The sequence below is a fragment of the Sarcophilus harrisii genome, chromosome 2 (genome assembly GCF_902635505.1).
Source record: "Sarcophilus harrisii chromosome 2, mSarHar1.11, whole genome shotgun sequence".
Classification (NCBI taxonomy): Eukaryota; Metazoa; Chordata; class Mammalia; order Dasyuromorphia; family Dasyuridae; genus Sarcophilus; species Sarcophilus harrisii.
The window spans coordinates 340,165,347-340,180,033 of record NC_045427.1 but is presented as its reverse complement, the minus strand read 5'-3'; the positions used below and the strand labels follow the sequence as shown (position 1 = coordinate 340,180,033).

The following is a 14,687-nucleotide window of genomic DNA, read 5'->3' as shown; positions in this document are numbered from 1 at the left end:
AATGAAAGGGACTATATAAGGATGGAATGTTTACATTCTAACAAAAGTATCCCTTCAGAACCCCAATGTCATCAAGTTACAGAAGTTAAATATGGCAATGCGCTTGGGTCTGGATATTATATTCTAACTATCTTAAAAGAAGACAGAAGATGGAGAAGGAAAAGCCACACACTAAAGAAATGGGGGAAAAAAGAAAGGAGAATTCATATACTCTGGATACGCAAGTAGAAAATTATACAAGTAAGGAGGAAGGGGTAAAAGAATCTCACTTTCATTTAAACTAGTCAAGGAGGGCTTAAAAACTTTGGGCATATGATAGCTAAGTGGCACAGTGGATAGAGCACCAGCCCTAAAGTCAGGAGGACCTGAGTTCAAATTTGACCTCACACACTTAACACTTCCTAGTTGTGTGACCCTGGTTAAGTCACTTAACCCCAATTGCCCCAGCAAAACAAACAAACAAACAAACAAAACAAAACTTGGGGATAGAAATACTTTGAACTCAACAAATAAGTAGGAAAAGGGAAAAGGAGGAGAAATAAAAGTTGGGTTTTATGTAATAATAACCAATACAAACTCCAATCTTGGAAGGTGAAACATTAAGGGGTTTTTAAAAGGAAAGAAAGGATAAGAATCTGTGTAAATATAAATGAGAAGAGAACAGGGGTAGATTTTACCAAGCACAGATCACTGGTACTAACTACAGTAGTACTAACTTCACTATTGTCTTCATCTTAGTAAAGAAGGTAAATGGAAACAAAGAGAAGGAAAAGTATAAATAAATTAGATGCAAGGAAATAAATAATGATAATAAATGTGAACATGAATAGAAAAGATAATAGCAGGAAGGATTAGAAAGTAAAACTTAATATATTCTTTATAAGAAAAAAACTTAAAACATTAAGATTCACATAAAGTTCAAATAAAAGACTAGAGCAAATGTATTATGCTTCAACTTAACTTGAAAAAGGAAACAGCAATCATGATAACAAATAAGGAAAATGCAAAAGCTGACTTGGATAAAAGAAATAAAAAGGAAAATTATTATGCTGCCAAGTATCATACATATTGCATTAATACTAATACTGTATCTACACACATACCACACAACAGAATGGCAAAATATCTTTTTTGTTTCTTTGCTAGTTTATTTCCCCCTGATTACATTCAAAACAAAAAAATTTTTTTTACATGTTTCAAAACTTTGAGTTCTAGATTATCTCCCTTATCCCCACACACAATTAAGAAACTACTTATGAGGTTATATAAAACATTTACATAAAAGTCAAATTGTCAAAAACAACAACAAAAAAGATCTCCCACTCTAATAAAAATAAAAACCCTGAAGAAAAAATGATTTTTTTAAAAAAGGGAGAGAAAGAAAGAGAATTCTTCAATCTGTATTCAAATACAATCAGTTCCTTCTCTGAGAATGGATAAGATTCTTCATCATAAGTCCTTCAGAGTCCTTCATGGATGACTGTACTACTAAGTATAGCAAAGTCATTCACAACTGATCATCCGAGAATATTACTATTACTTTGTATACTGTACATTTCATTTTGCTTAAGTTCATGGAGGGCTTTTCAAGGTTTTTTTGCTTCCTGGGAGCATACTGTTTATCATTTCCCATAGAACAATAATATTCTATGTTCCCATAAAACAATAATATTTCTAAACATACGTCACAGTTTATTGAGCTATTCCCCAATTGATGGGCATTCCTTAATTTCAAGTTGGTTTTTTTTTTTGGTTTTTTTTTGCTCTGAGAGCTACTATGAACACATTTTTGTATATTCCTTTTTTCCCCTGAATCAGTTTGGGTATTCATGTCAAGTATTTGTGTTGTTAGGTCAAAGGATATACATGAATTTATAGTCCTTTGGGCCCACATCATATCTTTTGATCATTTATCAACTGGGGCATAGCTCTCATTTTTTTATAATTTTAACTCCATTCCCTGTCTGTTTGAGAAATGAGGCCTTATCAGAGAACTTGCTTCCAAATTCTTTTTACAATTATTATTGCTAATTATATTTCCCCCCATTTATTCTTTATTTTCACCATGTCTCTCCTCAAAAGTGTTCTGATGTTTATTGACCACTGCTTCCCCCAACATCCCCTCTCTTTTATCATTCTTTCTCGCTTCCCAAATCTCATTTCTCTACTATTTTCCTGCAGGATAAGATAGATTTCTATACCCCTATTGAAGATGTATATGCTATTTTCTTTGAGCCAATTCTGATGAGAATAAGGTTCCCTTTTTCCCCGCCTCTCCCTCTTCCTCCCCACTACAAAAGCTTTTTCTTGCCTCCTTTTTTTTTTTTTTTTGAAATGGCAGATAGTGGCAAAATACTTTATTATTTTTTTTTTTGGCTTTTATTTAATAGCCTTTTATTTACAGGATATATGCATGGGTAACTTTACAGCATTAACAATTGCCAAACCTCTTGTTCCAATTTTTTACCTCTTACCCCCTCACCCCCTCCCCTAGGTGGCAGCATGATCAGTAGATGTTAAATATATTAAAATATAAATTAGATACACAATAAGTATACATGACCAAAACGTTATTTTGCTGTACAAAAAGAATCAGACTCTGAAATATTGTACAATTAGCTTGTGAAGGAAATCAAAAATGCAGGTGGGCATAAATATAGGGATTGGGAATTCAATGTAATAGTTTTAGTCATCTCCCAGAGTTCTTTTTCTGGCATAGCTGGTTCAGTTCATTACTGCTCCATTGGAAATGATTTGGTTGATCTCGTTGCTGAGGATGGCCTGGTCCATCAGAACTGGTCATCATATAGTATTGTTGTTGAAGTATATAATGATCTCCTGGTCCTGCTCATTTCACTAAGCATCAGTTAGTGTAAGTCTCTCCAGGCCTTTCTGAAATCATCCTGTTGGTCATTTCTTACAGAACAGTAATATTCCATAATATTCATATACCACAATTTATTCAGCCATTCTCCAACTGATGGATATCCATTCAGTTTCCAGTTTTTAGCCACTACAAAAGGGCTGCCACAAACATTCGTGCACATACAGGTCCCTTTCCCTTCTTTATAATCTCTTTGGGATATAATCCCAGTAGTAACACTGCTGGATCAAAGGGTATGCACAGTTTGATAACTTCTTGAGCATAGTTCCAAACTACTCTCCAAAATGGTTGGATTCGTTCACAACTCCACCAACAATGCATCAATGTCCCAGTTTTCCCGCATCCCTCCAACAATCATCATTAATTTTTCCTGTCATCTTAGCCAATCTGACAGGTGTGTAGTGGTATCTTAGAGTTGTCTTAATTTGCATTTCTCTGATTAATAATGACTTGGAGCATCTTTTCATGACTAGAAATAGTTTCAATTTCTTCATCTGAGAATTGTCTGTTTATATCCTTTGACCATTTTTCAATTGGAGAATGGCTTGATTTTTTATAAATTAGAGTTAATTCTCTATATATTTTGGAAATGAGGCCTTTATCAGAACCTTTGACTGTAAAAATATTTTCCCAGTTTATTGCTTCCCTTCTAATCTTGTCTGCTTTAGTTTTGTTTGTACAAAAACTTTTCAGTTTGGTATAATCGAAATTTTCTATTTTGTGATCAGTAATGATCTCTAGTTCTTCTTTGGTCATAAAGACCTTCCCCTTCCACAGGTCTGAGAGGTAAACTATCCTGTGTTCCTCTAATTTGTTAATAATTTCATTCTTTATGCCTAGGTCATGAACCCATTTTGACCTTATCTTGGTGTACGGTGTTAAGTATGGATGAATGCCTAGTTTCTGCCATATTAGTTTCCAATTTTCCCAGCAATTTTTATCAAACAGTAAGTTCTTATCCCAAAAGCTGGGATCTTTGGGTTTGTCAAAGACTAGGTTGCTATATTTGTTGACTGTTTTATCCCTTGAACCTAATCTATTCCACTGATCAACTAATCTATTCCTTAGCCAATACCAAATACTTTTGGTAACTGCTACTCTATAATATAATTTTAGATCTGGTACAGCTAAGCCACCTTCATTTGATTTTTTTTTCATTAATTCCCTTGAAATTCTTGACCTTTTGTTTTCCATATGAACTTTGTTGTTATTTTTTCTAGGTCATTAAAATAGTTTTTTGGGACTCTGATTGGTATAGCGCTAAATAAATAGATTAGTTTAGGTAATATTGTCATCTTTATTATATTTGCTCGCCCTATCCAAGAGCATTTAATATTTTTCCAATTGGTTAGATCAGACTTAATTTGTGTGAAAAGTGGTCTGTAATTTTGCTCATAAAGTTTCTGATTTTCCCTTGGCAGATAGATTCCTAAATATTTTGTATTATCAGTAGTTTAAATGGAATTTCTCTTTGTAACTCTGACTGTTGGATTTTGTTAGTGATATATAAGAATGCTGATGACTTATGTGGGTTTATTTTATAACCAGCAACTTTGCTAAAGTTGTGGATTATTTCTAATAACTTTTTAGTAGAATCTCTGGGCTTCTCTAAGTATACCATCATGTCATCGGCAAAGAGTGATAATTTGGTTTCCTCATTGCCTATTCTTATCCCTTTAATCTCTTTCTCAGCTCTTATTGCTATAGCTAGCGTTTCTAATACAATATTAAATAGTAACGGTGATAGTGGGCAACCTTGTTTCACTCCAGATCTTATTGGGAATGGTTGCAGTTTGTCTCCATTACATATGATGCTTACTGATGGTTTTAAATAGATGCTGCTGATTATTTTAAGGAAAAGTCCATTTATTCCTATACTCTCAAGTGTTTTAATAGGAATGGATGTTGGATTTTATCAAATGCTTTTTCTGCATCATATGATCATCTCAACAGATGCAGAAAAAGCATTTGATAAAATCCAACATCCATTCCTATTAAAAACACTCGAGAGTATAGGAATAAGTGGCAAAATACTTTAAAGAAAAAGTTAAACTAATTACCAGAATGGAAAATAAAACCAATAGGTAGGGACTTCAAAGTACCCCTTTCAGATATAAACAAATATAACTTTAAAAAAAAAAAAGAAGAAAGAAAGAAATCAAGGTCCTAAAAAGAATTTTAAAGTTAAGTATGCTAGTTTTCTAGTTTCTCTACTGAATGGAAATGAAAGTAAAATATATAGTTTTCAATGGTACCTAGCATCTTTACAAAAACTATGTATTGCAGCATAAAAAATTCACAAAAATGGACAGAAAAACAGAAATATTTAAACTGTCTTTTACTTGGCCACAATGCAATAAAAATGGTAGTCAGTAAAGGAATAGTGAAAGAAGGACTTAACGATTAATTAGAGGAGACTCTCGGCAATAGTGGCTTTCTGATTAGGAGACAGATCATACATCTCCCACATACCAATCCAGAAAAATCATGAAGTTTAAGTTTACATCAAACTGAATAAAAATTAAGAAATTTAATGAAAAAGTAAAGTAAATAATTTATTACATCCCAGAAATGCACAAGAGATCAATCAGAAGCCCAAGAGCAAAACCAAAATGGCAAATCAACGCTAACAACATAATATCCTAGCATGACTAGAGGTGGACCAAGAACATATGTAGCTTGCAAATGTCTACATCAAGAGGATGGAAGAATAAAAAGCTCCCCCAGCAAAGACAAAGGATGGGAAAGTTGAAAACTCCAGGATACAACAAAGGGCAGCATGTAGCAATTTTCAAGATTTTACAGCACTTGAATACTGCTGTATCGGATAGCACATTGAATAGATAGGCTTGGAGGTCTTTAAGGGCTGACCTGAGAAAACAGAGAGAACCTTAAAGATTCAATGCTCTGAACCTCGGTGGCATAGGAACTAATTAATCCTGAGAGGTACCTCAGTTCAGAACCCAGACAACTGGAGAGACTTAAAGGGCCAACCATCCAACCCAAAATTGCAGCAAGGATCCTTGGACTATCATAAAGCTCTAGTTCAAGAACTAAAGCTAAAAAGATGAGAAAAACACAGAAACCCTATCTAGCATTAAAAAATATATCTAGATATCTCAAGTAAGGAACAAGTAATCTAGCAACAATTGCAAGGAGAAACTTAAATGAAAAGATGAGATTTCCCACATGAATTATATGAATGCTAAAACATTAAGCAAGAGATAAAAAATAAAATAAAAACTCTCAAGGAAGAGGAAAAGGGAAAAGGAAAAGAAAAGGAATGAGCATTTATATAACCAGCTACAAAGGTATCCAGTTTTACAAATATTATCTCATTTGATTCTTATATCACAACAACCCTGTAAAATAGGTACTATTATTATTGCTCATTTTACAGTTAAAGATACTGAGGCAATCAGAGGTAAATACAGTAAGTGTCTAAGGCTGAATATGATTCAGGCATTCTTCATTTTAGACTAGACCCAGCACTGTGCCATCAATTAGTTAGGGAAGGAACTAGAAGAATAATAAAAACCTTAGAAGAAAGTGTGGCAGACTACCCAAAAGATGAATTTCCTGAAAAGTAGAATAGTTTTCAAGAAATATTAGATTTAGATTAGAATAGTTTTCAAGAAATATTAGATTAGATTAGAATGTTTTCAAGAAATATTAGAACAAAATCATAAGACTAAAAATAAAATATACATGATATTTCCTAAAAGCAAATTTTAAAAGTTCAAGGTGAAATAATTTAAGAATCATTCGTCTACCTGAAAATAATGACCTGATAAAACAACATGGAAACTATGTTTCAAGAAATCATTTAAAGAAAATTCTTCAATTCTATTTGAATCAGAGGGCAAATTAAAGATAAAAGGAATTTATTAGTTTCTTCCTGAAAGGCAGTCCAAAAGGAAAAGTCTCAAAAATATCATAGCCCAAACCCAAAGCTCCTACATCAAAGAAAAAATACTATAAAGCATTCAAAAAATCAATTAACTACAGTCACAATCACACAGACCTGGCAACTTAGTCTATTATAAACAAGGGCTGTTTTTAGAATAAAATATTTTAAAAAGCAAAAGATACAGGCTTAAAATGAAGAATAACTTAACTGCAATACTAACTATAATGCTACAGAGAGAAAAACAACAAACCTTTAGCAGGGGTCCTCAAACTTTTTAAGTAGGGGCCCTGTTCACTGTCCCTCAGACTGTTGGAAAGCCGGACTATACTAAAAACAAAAACTTTGTTTTGTGGGCCTTTAAATAAAGAAATTTCATAGCTCTGGGTGAGGGGGAATAAATGTCCTCAGTTGTTACATCTGGCCCACGGGCTGTAATTTGAGGACCCTTGCTTTAATGGAACAGAGTACTCAAAGCATTTCTGAAAAAAAGACAAAAGCTACACAAGAACTATGAAATAAAAATATAAAATCCAGAGACACCCAGGGAAGTATATATATTTATGCAATGAGAAGAAGCAATATGGGGGAAACAACCAGGATTAGTAAGGGGAAAAGGAGAGTCGTGGTACTTAAGAGGAAGAATAAGAAATAAGTAAAACAAACTTCCAAAATTATAAACAGGTGATTAAAAAGGGAAAAAAAAATTAGAATCTAAGTGTCTTAGATAACTTCTTAGACAACTGGGGAATGGCTTGTGGCATATGAATATAATAGATTATATTATTATACCATAAGAGATGAAAGACAATTTCATAGATTCTTAATGTGAACTGACACAGAGTAGAATAAGATGGACCAGAAAAACAATTTATAAAGGACAGCAACATTGTAAAGAAAATTAATTTTGAAAGATTTAACAATTCTGATCAATGCAATAACTAATCATGTCCCAAGAAGAACTATGATAAAGGTGAAAGAGTTGATGAACACAAAAAGAAGAAAAGAGATATGTATTTTTGTAAATAGTCATACTGTGGATTGATTTTACTTTACTATGCACATCTGTTACAAAGGTCTTTAAAAATTTCTCTCAATTTTTGATTTGATGCGTGGATTAATAAACTAGTGATTTAAAGAAAGAGGAAAGCCAAAGTACCAGTACCAAAAGAGAAAAATGAGCAATCAAAACAAGTGAAGAATAAAGAAAATTATTAAAAACTATTTTGCCTAACTAAAAATAAAACCAAGAGCTAAAAGAAATGGTTACATAATTATAAAAATGCCTAGATTACTGTAACAAGAAATAGATAATACAAATAACAATTTCAGAAAAATAAACTGAACAGGGCATAAATGAAACTACCAGAGTAGTTCTATGATAGAAACGATAGAAACCAGGGAGAGTCAAAACAGAGAAAACCAAATACATTTGAGAAATACCAAATACATACAGAACAGAAAATCATAGGAAATAGAATTGATAATGAACATCAACACAAAATTTTAAAATAAAGTATTAACAAAGAGACTACAACAATCTACCACAAAGATCATATAATATGCCCAAGTTGGATTTAAACTAGGAATACAGGAATAATACAATATTAAACTATACACATAATACACCATATTAATAACAATAAAAATAATGATTATATCAGCAGAAAAAGCTTTTGAAAAAATGCAACACTTACTTCCATTAAATATACTAGAAAATTATTTTTCTTAATATAATAAGTGGTATCCACTTAAAACCCAGAACCAGCATTTTAAGAATTGGGCATAACTTGGAGTCCTCTCCAATAAAATAAGGGTAATGCAAAAATAATCATTATCACAATTGTTATTTGATATATTCTTAGAAATGTTAGCTTTATACATAGGAATTATATAAAAACACAATTACAAAAACTTTTTAAAGAAAGATAAACAATGGGAGAAATATTAATTATGGGTAGACAGAGAATGTTTACTCAATGCCATTACTTAACTGCCAAAAAACTAAAAGTGCTAAAAAATAATAATAATAAAATAGTTCAAGAAAAACTGGAAAACAAGCAGGCAGAATTTAGGCTTAAATCAAGACCTTCCATCACATAACAAAACAAATTGCAAATGGACACATAACTTCAATATATAAAATGTCATCATAAACAAATTATGATATAATCATGTAAAACATTGTTAAAAACAATTATGAAAGCTTTATGTAATCAATTTAACAACAAATCACAATTCCTAAGGAATGCTAATAGACATGTTATCCAAAATAAGCTGATGGAATTAGGATGCAGACTAAGACATGCATTTTTGAACATAGCTAAAATAGGAATTTACTTTGCCTGATTATATATATTTGCTAGAAGAGTTTTTTTTTTTTCTGAAATGAAACATGGGAGAGGGTTGAAGGGAGAGAAAATTCATGCTTGTTAATTGAAAAAGTAAAATAAATGGCAGTTAAAATGTTTAATTAATTATGGTATTTTAAAATAATAGAACATTATTGTACCATAATGAATAATAAAAGGGAGTATTTTAGAGAAACCTAGAAGTCCTATATGAACAATTATAAAGTGAAATTAAAAAAAAAAATTTATACCAATTGGCATCATCTTTTTTCCTAATCTCAATTGCTAGTACCCTCCCTCAAAAATACATTTGCATTTGCTAACTTTATATTTATATAGCACATATTTTATATATTTATTACCTATCCCATTAAAAGGTAAGCAAGTAGAGATTATTTCATTCTTTTCAGTTTTATAGCCAACTGTGTATGGCACCTATTAGTGCTTAAGAAATAATTGATTTATTTAACTGATGAACAATTTTGGAAGACTTTAGAACTCTTGATCAATGCAGAGAAGAATTATGATTCAAGGGGACTGATAAAGCATGCCATCCTATTCCCCAAAGAGAAGTAAAGGATTCAAGATGTAGAATGATAATAACTATCATTTTTTATATAGTATTTTTAAGATTTGCAGAGTACTTCATAAATCTCATTTTATTCTCACAATAACCTTAGGAGATAGATTATGTAATGATTCTCATTGTACAGATGAGGAAACTGAAACAGACAGGTTAAATGACTTGCCCAGTCAATATCCAGCTAGTCAGTATCTGAGATTGGATTCATACTCAGGTCTTCCTTACTCCAGGTCCACTGGTATTTCTGAATATGAATAACATGGGAATTTGTTTTGCTTTGATATTTATATAAAGGCTGTGTCATTCTATTTTTTCTTCCATGTTGGGAACTGACAGATGCTGGAAAGAAGAGAAAATAAATGCTTGCCATTTGACAATAATAGGTCAAGGAAAATTCAGTAAATTTATCTTGCCTTCAGCTGAAAATCCCACCCAGGTGAGATAAGACTTCCTTGTAAGAGGAAGAGGGTCTCCATGCAAAATCTGCTTTTTCCTTTTCCCCAACTCAAGCAGTTGTATTCCAAGGCATTGATCTCCATCAAATCCAGTACCTATTAAGAAAAAGTACACATTACAATTACACATCAAAGATTATCATACCATAACAAATAATCAAAATAGTTATTTGTGATGCAGTTTCATGCTTTGAGTGATTCTTATAACAATAACATTTAAGATTCATATCAGGTTTGTTATCTAGTATCAAATCCATATGACACTATTTAGTTCTTAGTCATAAGACTATTTATCAAATTCACATATAAAATATACATATAGCATGTCATATATATTACAACTGTGATTTTCACAAAGTATATGATAAGATGTTTTTGTTTCTTCATTTCTACAATCCACATCAAATAACACTTCCAATCCAATATGTTCAAAGCAGTTCACTAATCAACTTTAACAAACAAAATCCCAAACCACAAACACTATATATTAAGAAAAGATCACATCTATTACAGGAAGTTCAAAAAACTTTTTTCATTAAGTTTTATATGAATGTTTGGCTTCCTATACTAGATACTGATTTTTGGTATAATAATTTACAACAGAGGTATCAAACACACGTTCTACAACATTCCCAAGTATGGCTTGAACCAGATTAAAATACAACTAGTGTTAGAATCCTAGTGTCAACTCAACTTGAAACAAGGTGAAAACTCAAGGGTGATGTCAGAATCCTGGTGTTAACTCAATAGAATTGATACAGTGCTTATTGGTTCACACCTTAGAGCGAATCCTTACAAGTTGATAAGTTGCTAATATTGATGGAAACAATGCTTGTGTTCACAGCTTTAGAGAGCTCATAAGTATCTAAGTACTCAATGGAGTTCACACATGTAGGGCTTAGTCTGAATTCACAGCTCTCTCAGGACCAGAGCACTCTGGGAGATAATCCAGAATCCCTCTCCCTCCAGAAGGCGGAATTAACCTTTGGGAGATCACATAAATAGAGGGAGCTCTTGGAGCTTGGGACAGACTGGAGATTGAGAAGCCAGGAGTCGGAGCTGACTGGAGGCTGAAGAAAGCAGAGGCAGACGCCAAGGACAAAGCTGCAAGATCTCTTGGAGCCAGGCAGAGAGATAGGCCTCAACTAACGGGGTTAATTTTGGAAGGAGAAATAAACGTTTGCATTTTTACCAGTTGGCTGCATTTTGGAGTAATTATTTATTTCAACTGAAACTAAGGCTGCCCCCAGGAAAACCTTCACAAACTAGGAAATATTTAACAAAATAAATCAAAACAACAAAACATAAATAATATTACATTTTAAAACTAAGTTGATATGTCATCCTCAAAATTCTTTATTTATGGTTTAGTGATCCCTTTTTTTATTTGAGTTTAACAATACTGGTTGACAATACTTAAATTTCCACTTTTTACTTAACAAAATACAAACTGAAAAAAGACACTGAAACAAAATCCCAACATGGAATGCTTTTGCTAATTCTAATAACCCTAAAATTAGAGTATACTTTCACTGGTGATAGTGAATATAAGAATATGTTCTTTAGTAACAGTCTAAAATTCCAGTTCCCTCTATTCAAAGATTATTGTGGGATTAAAGAAAACAGAAAAAAAAATTGTACTATATACAATGACTACAACAATGTAAATCAAGTCAATAATAAGAGACAATTCTGATATGTCAAAATAAAATGTATCAATATTTTTTAAAATAATCTTTTAAAATGAATAAAGGTAAAAGAACAGTGAAACAAAGGTAAAAGCAAAAAGAAAATGTTTAGCTTCTTGTGTATTCAATACCACACAACAGAGAAAGTATAAAAAAGATAAAAAAAAAAAATAGCTACCTCTGTGGAAAGCAATCAAAAGTTGCTCTCCATGTCCAGCCATTGACACAACAGGGCCAGGAAGACTGAAGACCTCTTTCTGAACACCTCCTATAGAAAATATACGAAGGAGCAAGGCACTGGTGGCAGAAGCAGCCCATCCTTGACCAAGACAAATGGCTTTAATATCCTCATTTGGTGGCATATCTACTGTCCATTCTTTACTTGAATCCCATGAACTAAAATGCAGGCAATGAAGCTTGCTTAAAATTGGAAGAGAAAAAATAATAAAGAAATGTTTAATACCTTCATATTTTACATTTAAACAGGTGGTTGCTACATAAAATCCACAAATAGACAAGCTTTTGCTTGGTATAAATCAAACTAAAAATTCAGTGGCTAATACATATGAATCTACATAAATAAATACATATAGTCTTCATTGTTTTTTTAAAAAACTAAATATCTTGATATGATTCAGTCATATCTATATGGAAAGAGAAAAATATTTTCTAAAATTAATTCAAGAATTTTAAAATAATTAAAAAATTGTATTTAAGAACTATTAAGTTAAAAGTAAATTAGCTCAAAGAATTTTAATAGGTTACTAGAGGACAATGTAATGCAAGAGTTAATAAGGTATAAATGTATATATTTGTTCACAGTATAAATTCTTCATTTATTAATTTTACCTTGCAAGTTCTGTGGTACTCTCACAAGCAAACAAAACAGCTTCATGGGAAAGATCTGCTATTGTGTAATTCAAAGTGTTTGATAAATGTGTTGCATGATGTATGGATGTATCATGAAATTCCACATCTATAGCACTGTCTTGATCATCGTTATAGCATCGAATAATTCCAATAGAATTCCAAACCTGCAAAAAGATCAAGATTAAATTATCAGTCTTAATGAAACATAAGTACCTAAAATCAGCTAACTATTCTAATTATTTCACAATTAACTGAACGATATAGAAATTATTTCAATGTGTGTACTTTGGGGGCTCAATTACAAGCTGTTTTATAATAAAGTATCTTCCATATATGTATCAGATTTCAAACTTTGTCCTGAACCACAATACTGTAAAAACATTAAAAGCTTGCAGGTGCCCAATCTGTCCCCCGGATCCTTGAAATAAGGCAACATTTAATATCCAAGAAAGCATCAATGAGATCAATACAGATCTTTGCTCCAAAAGTGTGGAAAGCTCCAGAGTCAAGGTTTCAGATCAAATCTGAAGTCAGATCAAAAGCTGGAATAATGAGCAATGAAAAAAAATTCCACTCTAATGAATGTTATAGAAACAATGATGTTCAAGGAACAAATGTAAAAGGAAAGAATGACTCCAAAACATCTATAAACAATGCCTCAAAGTAAAACACAGCTTGGGCACAAACCCAACTAAAATTCCTGGAAGGCAAGAAGCAAGAGGTTTTTTGCTTTTATTTTAAAGAGTTATAAATTTTTTTTAAATAAAGAAATGGAAGTTCTTGAGTAAAAAAAAAAAAAAAAAATGGAAAAGAAATGAGAGTTATGGAAGAAAGAATTAGAAAAGGAATTAATAGCTTGACACAAGAGTTACAAAATCTTGCCCAAACATCAAACTGCTTGAAACTTAAAATGGATCAAATAGAAGCTTATAATTTTGGAAGAAAACAAGAAAAGATTAAAATAGGGAAAGACAGAAACACCCTATCAGCCTCAGTAGACTCCAGACACAAGCATTAGTGATGTAAGAGAAATCTGTGTCCTGGATCTTTGGGGGGGATGGGCCTACATTGGAAAAACTCTGACTCTCAACCCCTCCAAGTCTCTGGAAGCATTCCCACACCTACCTGGTTCCCAAAGGAAACTCTCACCTCCAATTCATCTGGAAATCACTTTGGCTTGGGAAACAATCACCACCTTTATTGATTTAGAAATTAGCCCCTCATTTGCTCCCTAGCTCCATGCCATAGAAGGCTAAATAAAATCAAAATTCTGTACCCCAACCTTTGCTAATTTCCTAACCAAGAACTAGCCCACTGAGACTTCTCAGTGAAACTAAACCCATTTTTTGCCAAAACCTCACTTGGAGATTGGGACTGTGAATTCATTCGCAAAATCTGAGATACCAGCCTGGGGACTCTATTGCTGTTAGGGTTATCACACCCCTAAACACTAGGACCCCCAGATTACCACCAGGTACTGCTAAATTCTTACTGCTTCCAGCAGCACCAGTCACCCCCTCACCCCAAACCCTCATCAAAGCACCAGAGAAGAGGGTCTCCCAAGACCCTTAGAGCAACATCAGTGCAACACCAGGTAAACAAGCAAGGTCTACAGCTCCCCACAAGAAATCTGACATTAACCCTTTCACCCTGAGAACATAGCTGAAATTTAAAAGAAAGGAAAAAGATCTCCACCCCCCCAAAAAATATAAGCCCCCCCCCCAAAAAAAAAATAGAAGAGGGGGAGAAGGAGGAGGAAGAAGATGAATGGGACTGATTGGATGAAGTATTTCTCAGTATTGCGTCACATGTTCCCTGTTTCCAGAACTGAGACTCTGGAGGAATGAACTTTGAACCTGAGATACAGGTTCAGAGAATGCAGGAAGTGACGTGACCCATAGGAGGCAGCCAGCATTAGTGATCATTGGTCAAGGATGGTTGTATCCTTT

At 32.8% G+C, this 14,687-nt stretch overlaps 1 protein-coding gene across 4 annotated transcripts in view; it reads right to left on the bottom strand.

Moving 5' to 3' along the window:
* Window positions 1-14,687, bottom strand: part of WDHD1 (WD repeat and HMG-box DNA binding protein 1) — a 110,199-nt gene that overhangs the window by 44,178 nt on the left and 51,334 nt on the right. For all 4 annotated transcript variants that reach the window (XM_031952978.1, XM_031952976.1, XM_031952979.1 and 1 more), the window contains 3 exons: window positions 12,718-12,902; window positions 12,047-12,288; window positions 10,139-10,276 (listed from right to left, as the gene is read on the bottom strand). In XM_031952978.1, the coding sequence (XP_031808838.1) occupies window positions 10,139-10,276; window positions 12,047-12,288; window positions 12,718-12,902 (565 nt within the window). The remainder of the gene's footprint in view (window positions 1-10,138; window positions 10,277-12,046; window positions 12,289-12,717; window positions 12,903-14,687) is intronic.